General features: G+C 35.4%; 2 protein-coding genes across 2 annotated transcripts; both read right to left on the bottom strand.

Annotated features, from left to right (window-relative positions):
• Positions 1-8,912: 8,912 nt before the first annotated feature.
• Positions 8,913-13,923, bottom strand: LOC145955854 (serine/threonine-protein phosphatase 7 long form homolog). Its single transcript, XM_083071129.1, has 5 exons — positions 11,866-13,923; positions 10,403-11,102; positions 9,884-10,310; positions 9,715-9,799; positions 8,913-9,626 (listed from the first exon to the last, which is right to left on the bottom strand). The coding sequence occupies exons 2-5, from the start codon at positions 10,818-10,820 to the stop codon at positions 9,375-9,377; spliced, it is 1,182 nt and encodes a 393-aa protein (XP_082927255.1). The 5' UTR covers positions 10,821-11,102; positions 11,866-13,923; the 3' UTR covers positions 8,913-9,374.
• A 140-nt stretch (positions 13,924-14,063) lies between these two features.
• LOC109803129 (Tetratricopeptide repeat (TPR)-like superfamily protein) lies at positions 14,064-16,035 on the bottom strand. The gene has a single exon (XM_020364581.3). The coding sequence runs from the start codon at positions 15,964-15,966 to the stop codon at positions 14,257-14,259; it is 1,710 nt and encodes a 569-aa protein (XP_020220170.1). The 5' UTR covers positions 15,967-16,035; the 3' UTR covers positions 14,064-14,256.
• Positions 16,036-16,256: the final 221 nt, after the last annotated feature.

A 16,256-nucleotide genomic window follows, 5' to 3' on the forward strand; every position in this document is an offset into this window, starting at 1 on the left:
TCATGAATCTTTTTGAACTTCATTTCTTCTTTGTGTCTTGATTTCTCTTCTCTTAACCTACAAAGCAAAACCATCATAATTAACCAAAAAATTACTATAATTTGATTGGATTGGATTTCTATAACATAATTTACATATTTATATATAATATTCACATCTGTGAATAATGGTTCCAGATGCTTTATTCCTCAATGGTCTGTTGTTTATATACACGAAACTGTTCCCAAAATACTCCTAAAATATCTCTTAGATTCTAACAGAAAATTAAATAATCAATCTTTTCTAATTTACATAACAACTTCAGAATTATATTTTATATAATAACAAACTTTGTTAACAATCTGTTAACAAGTTGTTACGGTATTACCCCCCCTCAAGTTGGAGCATGGAGATTGATAATGCCCAACTTGCCTAAGAAGGATTCAAACTGCGGTTTTCCCAAAGCTTTTGTGAAGATATCTGCTAGTTGATCGGTAGTGGAGACATAGGTTGGAAGAATATTGTAGCGAAATACTTCATCACGAACAAAATGACAATCTACTTCTATGTGTTTGGTACGTTCATGAAACACCGGATTTTTAGCAATGTGCAAGGCCGCTTGACTATCACAATGAATGATCATAGGTTTGGTATGAGTGATGCCGAGGTTGGAAAGAATCCCTTTTAACCATTTGAGTTCGCAGGTAGTAGTTGCCATGGACCGATACTCAGCTTCAGCTGACGATCGAGAAACAGTTTGTTGTTTCTTTGTTTTCCAAGAGATAGGGGATTGACCAAGCTGGACCAGCCAACCGGTAACGGAGCGACGTGTAAGAGGGCAGCTAGCCCAGTCGGAGTCGCACCAGCCATGAAGTTGTAGATCACAGTTGCGAGAGAGCAATATGCCTTGACCGGGATTGCCTTTGAGAAACCGAACCACTCGGAGAGCAGCTTCCCAATGCTCAATTCGTGGCTCTTGCATGAACTGAGATAGCGTGTGAACGCTGAACGAAAGCTCCGGGCGTGTAAAACACAGATAAATCAATCGCCCAACCAACCTGCGGTAGCGTTCTGGATTGGCAAGAAGAGCTCCGGTAGCAAGAGACAAATGATGATTTTGCTCTAATGGGGTGCCTGCAGGTTTAGCTCCAAGTAGGCCAGCTTCAGAAATAATATCGAGCGTGTACTTACGTTGACAAAGAAAAATGCCCGTAGGATTGCGAGCAACCTCAATACCTAGAAAGTACTTCAATTTTCCAAGATCTTTCATGTGGAAGCATTCATTGAGGTAAGCTTTAAATCGTTTGATGGCTGAGGAGACATTGCAAGCAATAATTAGATCATCAACATAAATAAGAACAACAAGTTGAACCCCTTCTTGATGCAAAGTGAACAGAGAATGATCAAGACATGATTGCTGAAATCCATAAGATATAAGTGCATGAGACAATTTAGTGAACCAGCAACGCGGAGCTTGCTTTAAGCCGTATAACGATTTTCGAAGTTTGCACACCATGTTTGGTGTTGAGACAGAAAAACCAGGAGGCATGCGAATGAACACTTCGTCATGGAGATCACCGTGTAGAAACGCATTGTGTACGTCCATTTGATGAAGTTCCCAGGATTTGGCAGCTGCCACAGCAAGAACAGTTCGCACTGTTACCATCTTTACAACGGGAGCAAACGTTTCAGTGTAGTTGATGTCTTTTTCTTGATGATTTCCGAGCACAACTAAACGGGATTTAAATCGCTCGATGGTGCCATCAGAGTTGTACTTAATGCGATACACCCACTTGCATCCGAGAGCTTTCTTCCCTGAAGGCAATGGTTGCATGCTCCATGTATTGTTACGTTCCAGTGCATCTATCTCAGCTTGCATGGCTTGTCTCCATCTTGCATCTTTCACTGCCTCATGAAAGTATAAGGGCTCTTTTTCAACGGTGATTGTTGCAAGGAAGTGTCTGTGTGGCAAAGAAAATTTGGCACAATTTACATAGTGAGCAATAGGATAAGGAGTACCTGAAGGATGTGATGGAGTTGATGAGCTAGGGGAAGGACTCAACTTCTGCGCAGTGTGTGTTACATACCCTTGAAGTCTTGTTGATGGCTGTTTTACACGATACCCACGTCCAAGTAGCAAATTTTTATCAAGATTACTGGGCATTGTGGTATTTGTGGTGTCTGGAACGGAGTTTTCAAGAATACCACCAGTAATGTCCGAAGTCTCCATTACGGAGCCTGTGGCTTCTACAGTGCTTGTGTGTGTACCCCCCTTGTCGAGAGCAAGGTCTGTTGATGATTCCATGTCATCAAGAATAGTGTCTACCATATTATCAACAGGCAAGGAGTGAGAGGATTCTTTTTCATTTTCAGAACGTTGATATGGAAATTTGTTTTCAAAGAATTGCACATCTCGTGAGATAAAAAATTCATGAGTTTCAAGATCATAAACTCTCCAACCCTTTTTCCCATAAGGGTATCCCATAAAGGCACATCTACGACTTCGACTTGCAAATTTGTCACCATTGGTGTGTTGGTTGCGAGCAAAACACAACGAACCAAACACACGTAGGTGATTGTAGGAGGGTTTTTGTCCATGTAACACTTCATATGGTGTTTTGCCTTTTAGAACTGTGCTTGGAGTGCGATTGATCAAATATCCTGCTGTCAATACACACTCTCCCCAAAAATCAATAGGCAAATTACCTTGAAATCGCAAAGCTCGGGCAATATTGAGAATATGTCGATGTTTGCGTTCGACCCTTCCATTTTGCTGAGGTGTGTTCGTACATGAAGTTTGAAAAATTATCCCACGATCTAGAAAATAATTTCTCATGCAAATGAATTCCGTTCCATTATCACTTCTCACAGTTTTAACCTTTTTGTTATATTGCCTTTCTACCATAGAAAAGAAATTTTTTAGCACTTTCATGACTTCTTTCTTGTCAACTAGCAAATATATCCATACTGCACGTGAGCAATCGTCAACAATTGTAAGGAAATACGAAGCACCACAAGATGAACAAGTTCTATATGGACCCCATAAATCGCAGTGTATCAAATCAAATATATTAGAAGCTTGATTATTACTCAAAGGAAATATTTCTCTAGTTTGCTTTGCTCTTTGGCATGTATCACAAGCTTTATTTTTGACAGTACTAGTTCTACTTCCATTGACATTGAGAATTAATTGAGTAGTTTTCCAACATGGATGTCCCAACCTTTTGTGCCATACTTCTAGCTCATTCATTCCTTCAACGTTGCACACCTTCTTCATGAGGGCCTCTCGAAAGAAATAGAGTCCATCCCTTCGTTCACCCGCTCCAATCAGCATCTTCGAGGTTCGGTCCTGTATAGCACACATATTACCAACAAACTGGACATTACAATTTAATTCATCTGACAATTGTGATATAGAAATCAAGTTGCATTTCAATTGAGGTACATAAAGTACTTGTTCAAGGTTTAAATTATCAGTAAGTTTTACTGTTCCTTCCTTATTAGAAATAACAGTGTGTCCATTTGGAAGCCCAACAGGACATCCAGACACGTCCCTCACATTGCACAGGTGTTGCAAATTTTTTGTCATGTGATTTGATGCTCCACTGTCAAGTATCCATGCATTATTTTTAAACATACCAGTCATGCTTTCATTTGGAGTGACTTTGGATGAATTAAGCATTTCTACTAGAGTTTTCCATTGCTCCTTACTTAGTCCTCCGTGTTCTGCATCACCACCAAGATTAGAATCAGATTTTTGTACTGCATTAGCGCGTACAAGTCCCTTTGGTGCACGAGAGGTAGTTGATCCTGTTCCTCCACTTCGGTTTTGATTTCGTCCTCGTGCAGCTATTTTTCCATTGTTTCTTGGACGGTCTCCCCACCATTCTGGGTATCCTATGAGCAGAAAACAATCGGCTTCATCGTGTCCTGCCCTATTACAGTGTGTGCAAACAATTTTATTTTTGTTTTCACGCCCCTTGACCTTCCCGCTTGCTTGAACTGCTAAGGCCATGACTTCCGGACGCTCTTCTCTTTCTTGGGTGATATTCCGTACTCGTTCTTCTTGTACAAGAATTGAGTATATTTTGTTCAGGGATGGCATAGGGTCTGTAGCGAGCAGATTGGAACGAATTGTTCCATACAATGCGTCATCTAGCCCCATCAAGAAGGTGTGGCATCTTTCTTCTTCCTTGCGTTTTTCAAGCTTTCCCGCAAGGCCACATGTGCACCCTTTACAGGTGCAAGTCAAGGCTGGTTCATGGACAGCTAAATCATCCCACAGTGCCTTTAACTTCCCGTAATAGGCTACCATGGACAGCCCTCCTTGTTTGCATTGTGCCAATTCTGATTTTATGCTGATGAATTCTTGGGCCATTCACAACTGAGAATCTTTCTTTTATGTCATCCCACATCTCCTTGGCAGTTTCTAAGTATGACATGGTTGTTCGCAAAGTTGGCTCAATTGTATTCAAAATCCATGACACCAACATTGCTTGAACAGTCCACCAATCTTCCAAATCTGAAGATCCTTCTTCGGGTTCTACTATGGTTCCGTCAATGAAGCACCATTTTCTTCTTGCTCTCAAAGACCGTTTCATAGCTCTAGCCCATTCATCATAATTGTCGCCTTTCAGCTGTACTTGGGCAATCACGTTTCCAGGATTGTCACTAGAATTCAAGTCGTAAGGCGAAGGCTTTTTCTTCTGAGCACCTTTATCCATTGTGTCTGCCATGTTTGCTCTGATACCATGTGAATAATGGTTCCAGATGCTTTATTCCTCAATGGTCTGTTGTTTATATACACGAAACTGTTCCCAAAATACTCCTAAAATATCTCTTAGATTCTAACAGAAAATTAAATAATCAATCTTTTCTAATTTACATAACAACTTCAGAATTATATTTTATATAATAACAAACTTTGTTAACAATCTGTTAACAAGTTGTTACGGTATTAACATCCTTGGGCAATTTAAAAGGGGAAAAATGAAAGCATGCCAATTTTTACATAATAATATTCATGAAATTCAAGTAAAAATAACAACTAACACCATATATATTCGAATAAAATCAAGAAGTATTTGAATGAAGTATCACTTATTTGAATAAACATTCTATATATTCAAATAAATATCCTTAGTATTCGAATACGTCATCTAGCTATTCGAATATGCTCCCCTAGAATTCAAATACACAATCTAGCTATTTGAATAATAATTTTATTGATAAAGATCCAACTAGCTAAGTCAAAAATCATTGGAAGATCCCTCATTCTTAGCATGTTAGACTTCATCTTAAAATTAATTGACATTAAGTGAAGTTGTTTAACAGATATATAAATCTCATTTGGAGAATTGATATTATTTCTAATATTCAATCATATAATAGAAAATAGAGTAATGGCAAATTTCCTATTTAACACTTATCACTAGAAGAATAATAGTGATAAACTTTTCTATAAGAGTCCTTCATTTCAAATTGTCTCTCCACTTTGTTAGCTTTAATCATTGCAATCCTCATTTCTTTATAATGCTCAGCTACACTCTTTGATCCTTGAGAAAGAGGTTGCAACTAGTTGATAATGATTAAGCTTCATAAATTTATCTTTGTAAGACAATATTGTTTGTAAGCTTTCATCCAAACATTTTCTTAGTGAAAGTGATTGATGTTTGAAAATATTTTATATAGAGAATGTCTATTATATTGTTTAGAAAAATAAGTCAAAGAATATTCTATGTTGAAATTGAAGATATTTCACTAAAAAAAATTGTAACCAATATTAAGTTAGTGAAAATTTTTAGTGGGTTAGTGAGAATTAGACATAGTCTTAAATTAAGACAAATTAATATAAAATTGTTGTGTTTATATCTTCTCTTTTCTTCTTTTTACAAGTTTGTTTTAAAGAGAAAAAGAAATTTCTTAAAACAGAATGTTTATCTAAAAGTCTATAGAAAGAAAAGAAAAGCTATATTGTTTATTAAAAAGATTTGAAAAAAAAACTTTAAAATAAGAATTCAACTCTCTATTATTGTATTTGGGAGCTTATGGAGGATTTGTTGGGGGATAGCCCAAGCAGAGTTATGGACAAAGCAAGCAACGGAGACCCGTAAACGGAGCTTAAGCCTCTCCGAAATATTCAACACATCAACAATGGAAGTTTTCATGCACCAAAGATCAGTCCAAAAATTAACATTGAAATCACTCTTCAAGACCTAACTCATGTTGGTATTTATTGTATGCCAATGACAAAAGATGGTTGACCTTCTTGATGCATCAAGGAATACCACATTCCCACTGAGCATTAGAATGAACAAAATTCCACGTAAACGCAGCGTGGCAGATTCATTTAAGGACGAGAAAGATTTCATGCCAAAACCTCCATCGTGTAGAGGATGACATATCTTCTTCTATGCCACCGTTATAATCTGAAGGATGAAATTAACCATTTATTTATTTATTTATTTATTTTATCTTCAACATACATTAATGGCTAACCAATTCATTGAATACCAGCTTCATAGAGGAACTTCAGATGATAAATCAGTAAATAAAGATCAATAATTCAATATACATTACAGTGGTTCATTCTCGGCGTCTCATCATCCAAGGAGATTATAACAGCTTCCCAAAAAATCAATTGACAAACAGTGGCACAAAAAGGTTATCCTATTAAACATAAAGGTAAGTTTATAATTTTTTTGGTACATCGTAAGGTTATAATTTATCAATAAAAAAAATGGGAAAATGAAATATTTGAAAAGCAAGACTTCATATTGAATTCGTAGATTCTCTGCATACATACATTCATGACTAAGTTTGCTTTTAGTAAGTTTATATTTCATGCTCTGGCTAAACGACTAATTTGGTGTAGTTTTACAAACTAATTACTAAAATGGGGTTGTTTTGAAACATATTACACCTTTGGGGCTGTTTTGTACGGTGTCGCTATGGGCCATAGCGACACCAATGACACGTGGCAATTTTTTTTTTTAGGCTGGATTGGGCTGGACCAGTGTCGCTGTAGGCTTGCCCATCACGCAAAAGTGGCGCTGTGGCTCACAGCGCCCCCTTTTTATATATTTTTTTTTCTTTATTAAATTATTTTTTACATTATTTGCTCAAGAGGCGTTGTGGCCCAGCACGCCTGAGTGGCGCTGTGGCTCACAGCGCCCCCTTTTTATATATATATTTTTTTATTAAATTATTTTGCTCAAGAGGCGCTGTGGCTCAGCACGCCTGAGTGGCGCTGTGGCTCACAGCGCCCCCTTTTTATATATATTTTTTTTCTTTATTAAATTATTTTTTACATTATTTGCTCAAGAGGCGCTGTGGCCCAGCACGCCTGAGTGGCGCTGTGGCTCACAGCGCCCCATTTTTTTTTTTTTTCGTTTTGTAAATAATTTTTTAACATTATTTGTTTTGCAGGGGCTATGGCCCAGCACCTAAGTGGCACTGTGGCTAACAGCGCCCCACGTTTTTTATTTTTTTCGGTTAAAATTTTTTTTTTACATGATCTGTTGCAGAGGGGGCAAGTGGCGCTGTGACTCACAGCGCCCCATGTAGTGGCGCTGTGACTCACAGCGCCCCATTTTTTTTTTTTTTTCAATTATTTTTTACATTATATTACTTATTTTTTTAAATGTACATTTTTTCTTCTTTGAAACCTTTTTTTTTCTTTTATCTAATATTTTTTTATAAATTTTTAAGCAAATATTATAATTAAAAAATATTACATATATTTTTATTACAGCCGCTGTGACCTACAGCGACTTGTACACTATATATACCCCCATTCTGAAAAATCACGTCAATATCTCAACTCTATCTCTGCCATAGTATTTTGTTACGGTATTTGTTATTTTTTCAGTAAATCAGTCAGGTTGGTTCTTTACTCCCGTGAAGTTAAGTTTTAAATTGTTATTTATGATTGAAATTTTTTGTTATTTAAATTGTATGTGTTGTACTAATAATTGATTTTTTCTGCAGATATCATGGATCAAATTATAGCTTATATTTACACTGGAAGGATGTATGAAAGTGCAGAAGGTGTAACATTTGAGGGACCAAAAAAAGGGATGTATATTAAACGAGGTTTAACTTTGGATATATTAAAGAGAAGGATTCACAACAAATTTAATCTTAAGTCAAATCAAGTTATATTATCTGTAACTTACAGATTTGTTGTTTCACAGCATGATGAGAACAGATATTCTTCATTGGAATTGAGTGACGATGATGATGTACAATGCATGATAGAAGGTTTTATGAGTCAGAATGTAATGACAATAATGGAATTACATGCTGAAATAGGTAACTTAGAATCTTCAACAATTTCGTTAGAAAATTTGTCAATTGAACGATCACCGGTGATGACAAGAGACGAAGATGAAGATGACGAAGATGATGAAGACTATCATGTTTCATTGTCATATGAAAGCAATGATGAATCAAATGAAGATGAAATCGATAATTGTGAAGTATCTGATAGTGACGTGGAGTCAGATGCTATTATTGAAAGTCCAATGGTTGAACCTATTTCAATGTATCCATCTACTGAAGGTAACATTTAAAAATTAAATTTGTTAACAATTTGTGTTATTTGTTTAAAAAATATTGTTTAAATTTACATTATTGAATTTAAAATATTTACTATGATTAAATTAGGTGGAAGTCAATTTTGGGGTAATTTACCTCACTACACTAATATCAATTGGAGTCATCCCGATGAAGAAGAAATCCCAGGGATGGATGTGGCTAATAATTGGTCTATTGGCGAAGATTTATATGTTGGATTAGAGTTTGAGAATAAAGATGCAGTAAAAAATGCAGTAAAGCAAAATGCAATGAGAATGCATCAGAGTTTTTATGTTGTTGAATCGAAAACGACAAAGTGGGTTGTTAGATGTCCAAATGCGCATGATGGATGTCCATGGTACATGAGAGCTATTGAGTCAAAGAAATCTGACAAGTGGAAAGTGACTCAATGGGGTGGACGTCATACATGTTTGAACATGTCTTTGTCACAAGATCATAATAAGTTAGATTCTGAGCTAATTGCATCATTTATACAAGGTAAGTTCTCAACTGCAACTTATAATATTATATTAATAATAATTTATATCATTGATTTTGAATATTTAATATGTAGGAATGGTTAACCAAGATCCAGCAATCAAGATTAGCCTTATCCAAGAAAGAATAACATCTCAAACTGGGTTTAAGATATCATATAGGAAGGCTTGGATGGCTAAACAAAAAGCAATTGTTAAAATATTTGGTGATTGGGAAGAATCTTATGCTTTTTTACCCCGGTGGCTTAAATACATGAAGGAAATTGCGCCTGGATCCTTTTATGATCTGTGTCATGATGAGTTTTTCGTTGGTAATCGTTGTCACCGTGGCATTAAAATTGTAGCCCAGTCATCGTCTACCTTGCCGCGTAGGGTCAACGCATGCACATTTGTAGGAGTCATTGGAGGATGTGGAATTGGTTGTTGGCAACCAAATTGTCTCATCACCCTATCTGGCTGATGCCATTCACAAATACACAAACAGAGTAAGGGAACTACAGAACCCCAAATCTGCATCCCCTGTGTGCAGTCAGCAGGCATCTGTTCAGCAGGGGGATATGGCTGCCAAATTATCTGTAAAATAAACCTTTTAATTAGAAAATTAAAATACAATTAATATTGATAAAGTTATATTTAAAACTACAAAACGTTAATTACTTACCGATTTCCTAGTAGTACGCTCAAAGTATTTGCGATAATATTTGATATCATCGCTCATACTTATTTTAGTCCCTGTGTTTGACCACCTGAAAAAACATATTGTAAATAATTAATTAATATTTTAACAACTGATTAATTGTCAAAATATAAAGTTCCAAATTTGCTCGTACCTTAAACCAATTGGACTGGCTGGAGGAATAGGTGGAAATGGTGAAGACATAATGGTTGGGAATCGTTCCCATGCCCATAGCTGTAACAAAAGGGTAAATCCACCACAACTTGGGGTTTTGTAATCGGTTGAGGTGCATAAATTCCGATACAAATATCCAAGCACAGCTGCACCCCATGCATAAGTCCTAATAATATCTAAATCGCGCAGAAATAGCAACCATCGAAAGGACACATACGCTGAAGATCTATCAGGAAAAAGCAGTCCTCCTAGATAACGTAATATCCAGGCTCTAGCATAACGAGCCAAGACATCTACATCCTCTATGTCATCAGGAATGTCCCCAAACATTGCTGCCAACCAAGATAGCCTAACGCGATGTCCTTTTATTTCAGTTTGTGGTGGAACAACCCCTAACAGCTCCTGAGCTGCATAAAATCAAACAAAAGAATTAACTATTATTAATATTATATGAATATACTATAAATTTAGGAATAATTTAAAGTCAACTTATAATTACCTATTTCCAATATATTTGGATCGCCTCGAGATACTATCGGTTCACCATCAATCGGTAGACCAACAAGCATGCCCACATCTTGAAGAGTAATTGTGCACTCTCCGAATGGCATGTGAAATGTATGTGTCTCTGGTCTCCAACGCTCTACCAAGGCTGTTAGCAAACCAGGACTCACTTTGATATAACTCAAACGCGCGATCCAGCCGAAACCAGCTTGATCTAGCAACGGAATTATTTGTTGTGGAATTCCTGTAATTCCAGTACGCGATGGAGCAGCACGTCGTGCTACTAGTCTCCTGTCTTCATCTCTGTTCCAAACATGTTGCGACACATGCATATGTTGCAACGACAATAAATCATCGTCGACTGGTCCACATGTCACACGCATGCCCGTAGAAGATGATGATGATGATGCCATCTATAACAAAATGTAATCAAATTAATAATTTTAAAACATATCATTTATTTTTTAAATTTCATTGACATTATTAAACCAAAATAATAAATAATAACACACTAACATCATATATAATTTTCAAATAAATGTCAATAATTAATCAATTAAACTAATAATTTCATAAAACCTATACCGACTACTTAATTTTAAAAGAAAAATAAATATTCAAACTAAAAATGATAAATACCTGTAATATCTGATATGACGAAATCCACCAATAAATTCAAATTAACTAACAATAATCTGAAAAAAATAAATAACATAACAGTTATAAAAAAGTATCTTCAAAAAGGTTCTTAAAGCAATTTAAAATATAAATATAAATAATTTTTATTTTTTACCATAAATAAATACAACACACAATTAAATTAAATTAATTTAAAATTTAAATAAACTTATTTTCTAATTAAATAAAATTAACACACAATTAAATTAAATAAATTAACTTATGAAAAAAAAATGAATCACACACAAATAAATTAAATCATTTTAAAAATTAAAATTAACTTTTTAATAAATATAAATTACACAGAAATAAATTATACCAATTTATATTTTAAATATATTTATTTACGAAAATAATTTAAATTAAACAGAAATAAATTTAAGCAATTTCAAATATAAATAAAATACTTATTTATTTAAATAAATAAAAATCACACAGAAATCATTTTATAATTTTAAAAATTAAATATATTAATTATTTTAATTAATATCAATTATACTGCAATAAATTAAATCAATTAACATAACACATAAATAAATTAATTAAATAACAGACAAATCAATTCACATAACAGATAATTAATTAATATAACTAATAAATAAATTTATTTTAATTAACTTAACAGATAAATCAAAAATTTGAACACATTGCATAAATAACACAGAAACAAAATAAAAAACTAAATTTTAATTAACAATTATTAAGTCAATATTTTTGAACTTTAAATATCCTATAACGACTTTAAAATATTTATAAAAAAAAAACTTAAAAAAAAATTACCTCAAATGCAGAAACTCACGAGCACCAACAATCCAGCAATCCAAATCAACAATAATCTAATTAAAAAGTATAAATTATTATTAATCAAAATGTAATATAAATAAAATAAATTTTTAATAAAACAAAATTTAAAAAACTGAAGTAGAAAATAAACAAAAACTTACCCGGAGAAGGAGGACAAAACGAAGGTAAAAGTGGGGGAGGGGAGGGGGGGGGGGACCATCTGCATTTTATAAGGGTAAAAAATTAATTATCTTAACGGCAGCGCCACGTGTCAGCCTCTCATTGGCCAAATCTGCGGTGAAAACGTGAGGCGCTTTGAACCCCAGCGCCTCAAACGCACCCATGGCCACGTGTCACTACGTCATTGGTCAAAATTGCGGTAACAGGAGGCGCTATGAGCTGTAACGCCTAAGAGGCGCTGCAAGCCATAGCGCCTCATTTTATATTTATTTGTTTTTCCTTTTCAATTTTCATTCACGTTCTATTACTTATTTTTAATAACTAAAATTTGTATAAATGTCATTTTTTTTTTCTTTTCTATCAGACATTTTAAAATTTTTTTTTTTGCATATTATAAATTTTTAAAATATTATAAACATTTACACAAAAAAACGCCATTTGAGGCGCTATGAGCTGTAACGCCTAAGAGGCGCTGCAAGCCATATCGCCTCATTTTATATTTATTTTTTTTTCCTTTTCAATTTTCATTCACGTTCTATTTTTTATAACTAAAATTTGTATAAATGTCAATTTTTTTTTCTTTTCTATCAGACATTTTAAAATTTTTTTTTTTGCATATTATAAATTTATAAAATATTTTAAACATTTACACAAAAAACGCCATTTGAGGCGCTATGAGCTGTAACGCCTAAGAGGCGCTGCAAGCCATAGCGCCTCATTTTATATATATTTTTTTCCCTTTTAAATTTTCATTCACGTTCTAATGCCTATTTTTAAAAACTAAAATTTGTATAAATCTTTATTCTTTTTTGGTTTTTTATCAGACATTTTTTAAAATTTTTTTTATCATTAAATAAATTTAAAAAATATTATAAAGTTCAAAAAAAACACTAGTTGAGGCGCTATGAGTGCTAACGCCTATGACTCTATGAGGCGCTGCCAGCCATAGCGTCTCATTTTTTTCTATTTATTTTTCCTTTTTAATTTTATTTCATTTTATATTACTGTATTTTTTTAACTTTATATTTTCTAAAATATCAGTTCTTTTTTGTCTTTTTTATCAGACTTTTTTAAACAAATTATTTTTTAATTTTTATATTTATAAAATATTAAGTATTTTTCTTAAATACGAGGCGTTGGAAGCCATAGCGCCTCATATTTTATATTTTTTTTTCGTTTTTAAGTTTATTTCATGTTATATACTTTATTTTTTCTGTTTATATTTTTTAAAATTTAAATTCTTTTTCTGTTTTTTATCAGACATTTTTATAAATTTTTTTTTTTAATATTTATAATAATTTTTTTTATTATATATTATTTATATAAAGGTGGTGTTATAGGCTACAACGGTTGTAATTTAAGCCAGGATGAGGCGCTATGGGCTATAGCGCCTCTTCAGAGGTCTCTAGCAGCTACAGCGACTCACACAATATGGCTTTCATGGCTTATATTCAAACTCAAAAAGTCCACGTGTCACGGGTGGCGCTATGGCCCATAGCGATACCGTACAAAACAGCCCTAAAGGTGTAATATGTTTCAAAACAACCCCATTTTGGTAATTAGTTTGTAAAACTACACCAAATTAGTCGTTTAGCCTCTGCACCACGTGTAAAAAGTTCTGACTTGTCATTTCTTTTTTGCACGGGGTGAAAGGAGAATATAGGTTCAGGAACGACCAGCAAACAGTGCCAGGTGTTTTATTACATTACCAGCTGCTGTAGATTACAATTTCATATAAGTGCTTAACAAAGAAAAACGATTTCAAGGTTAACAGCTCAAAATCACATACATGTACCTAATAACCTAAAGGCTATTTTTTTCTCAATTCACCGTCTTTAAGTATGAAGATTGAAGAGAAGCTTCTAAGCATCTTTTCAAAACCAAAAACTTGTTCTACAAATTTTCATGGATCAATCAATACAGCCAAGTGTAAAGTGGCTGAAACCAAAAAACTAACATACAAAACCAATGTAAGAGCAAATTTTGATGCGAACTAGAGTAATAGCCCTGAGTAGTAGAGAGACGGAATAATTAAGGGAATATTTGAACAAGAAGCAAATACATTCTAAATCAGAGCATACTACATATTTCATTTTCTATCCTAGTAGTATTAAAGCTTCCACGAACAACAGTTGTTTTCACAACATAACGGATGCCGGGTAGAAAATGATATATCCATGCTAACGTAGGATTTCAAATAATGATTTTTCACCAGTAATCACCACAAGAGCATTTACCATCCTTGAAATGATGAAACCTTTTGTTATCTCTGACAATCAATTCTCTCCCTACAATCCTGGACATGATCTTGATGGCATTGTGACAGTCACCACAGACACGAAGGTTCTTGATGATTCTAAGAGGAGTTCTTGGTGGAGTACTAATAAGACCGTAGGCAATTGCGAGACGCTCACTGTGGTAGAGCAAGGCTTGCTCCTTTGCTTCCTGATCAATGTCATGAAGAACATATCTTGTATCAGGCACATACCCTGCTTCTTTCATCCCACTCAAGGCCTTCAACTTTTCATCATCCTTGTAAAGAGTAGGATTCTTATACTCAATAATTCTGTTCCTGCCATCAAGCATGCTAATTGCAGTATACTTCTTCGGAGGTGGCGTGGGGATCTTATTTGCAACAGCCTTTGATGGGTCAAGACTAACCATCAACTCTTCAGCATAGTCTTCAAGATCAACATCTCCATGAATGCGAGCATAATGCTTGAGAGTCTCCCATACAGTTGACGTAGGCTCGAATGGCAACTTGTCAATAAACTCCTCAGCTTCCTTGAGATATGCAGATTGTCCAAGAACATCCAAAAGCCCCATGTAGTGCTCCACCCCAGGCTCAATTCCATACTTGCTTTTCATGGACTCAAAATGTAGGTAAGCATCCTCCACAGCCTCTGCACTGGCACAAGCTGATAACACTTCAATAAAAGTCTCTGAAGTGATCTCCAAACCCAGCTCATTCATCTGCTCAAACAACTGCAAGGCCTCATCTCCATTGGTGTTATTTGAGTAGCCACGCATCATTAAGAGCCAAGAATCCATATTCCTGTTGGGCATATGATCAAACACCCTGCGTGCATCAGTCATGCTTTTACAATTCCCGTACATTTCAATCACCTTGTTGTTCAACTTGAGATCACTCCTAAAAGTGGATTGCAGAAAGTGGTCATGAGCCTTCTTGGCATCCTCAAGGGACTTGGATTGGCCACACAAGTCAAACAAAAGGTCAAAGCAACTAGCATCAGCTTTGACCCCTTTGTCCATCAATTCAATTGCCTCTTTAACTTTCCCCTCTTTGCACAAACGTGTCAAATCAGTGATTGAAGGGGGTGGAGGAGGAGGAGCATGAGGGGCTTGTCCTTGAACAGAAGCTTGATTGTTGTTGTTCAACTCGTTATTAGGGTTTTGGAATTGGTTAGGGTTTGGGAACCCCTGAGTCCTAGGGTTCCACTGGTTGGGGGTAGTAGCAGGGTTTTGATTGTTCCATCGATTGGGGGTAGTGGGTGGGCGAAAGTTGGGATTTTGAGAAGTGGGTGTTTGAAAGTTGGGATTTTGTGGTGTGGGGGGTTGCGGATTCCACTGGTTATGGCTACGCCCATGTTCCGGAAATGGAGGAGGAACATTGTGTTGGCGAGGTTGATGGTTAGGGTGAGGAAATTGATTGGAAGGAGCAGGGTTGTGGTAATGGGTTTGTGGGTTGAAATGTTGAGGGTGATGTTGTTGCCATTGATCAGAGGGAGGCTGTGGTTGGTGTTGCTGGGAAGGGAATCTTTGATACTCGTGAGGAAGTGCAGAGGTGCTTAGAGATTTTGTAGTTAGGGTTTGGCCATGGATAAGGTGCGTCCGAAGGTTGAAGGAAGAAGAGAGCATTGTTCTTCGAGCACGCTGAATCAACGGGAACGTCGCCATTTCGCAGTGAAAGAATGGCAGAAGCAACTAGGGTCTACGGAGGATTTTTGAGATTTTATTCATCGGAGGACAACACAAGTGCTCTGGTTCCTCATTTTGTCTTTGGGCCATGGGCTCTTATTTTGGGTCGTCGTACCCCCCCTGATATGCTAAACCTACACCCCCCCCTTTTGTATTTTTTTTTTTTTTGTTGTTGAAAAAACCTCTTTTAATTCTGAAATACACTTTTGCAATAAGGTCATAATTATTTCAGATTTTAGAGTGTGATAGAATTTTAACACTTTCAAAAG

The sequence above is a fragment of the Cajanus cajan genome, chromosome 3, assembly GCF_000230855.2.
Source record: "Cajanus cajan strain Asha chromosome 3, NIPB_CcT2T_4, whole genome shotgun sequence".
Taxonomy (NCBI): domain Eukaryota; kingdom Viridiplantae; phylum Streptophyta; class Magnoliopsida; order Fabales; family Fabaceae; genus Cajanus; species Cajanus cajan.

Bases quoted from the DNA above. Each gene is read 5' to 3' on its own strand.
- LOC145955854 (XM_083071129.1), bottom strand. From the start codon at position 10,820: ATGGCATCATCATCATCATCTTCTACGGGCATGCGTGTGACATGTGGA. The intron at 10,311-10,402 runs GTAATTATAAGT...GATTTTATGCAG, and splicing joins TCCAAATATATTGGAAATAG to CTCAGGAGCTGTTAGGGGTT. The intron at 9,800-9,883 runs GTACGAGCAAAT...ATGTTTTTTCAG, and splicing joins GCCAGTCCAATTGGTTTAAG to GTGGTCAAACACAGGGACTA.
- LOC109803129 (XM_020364581.3), bottom strand. From the start codon at position 15,966: ATGGCGACGTTCCCGTTGATTCAGCGTGCTCGAAGAACAATGCTCTCT.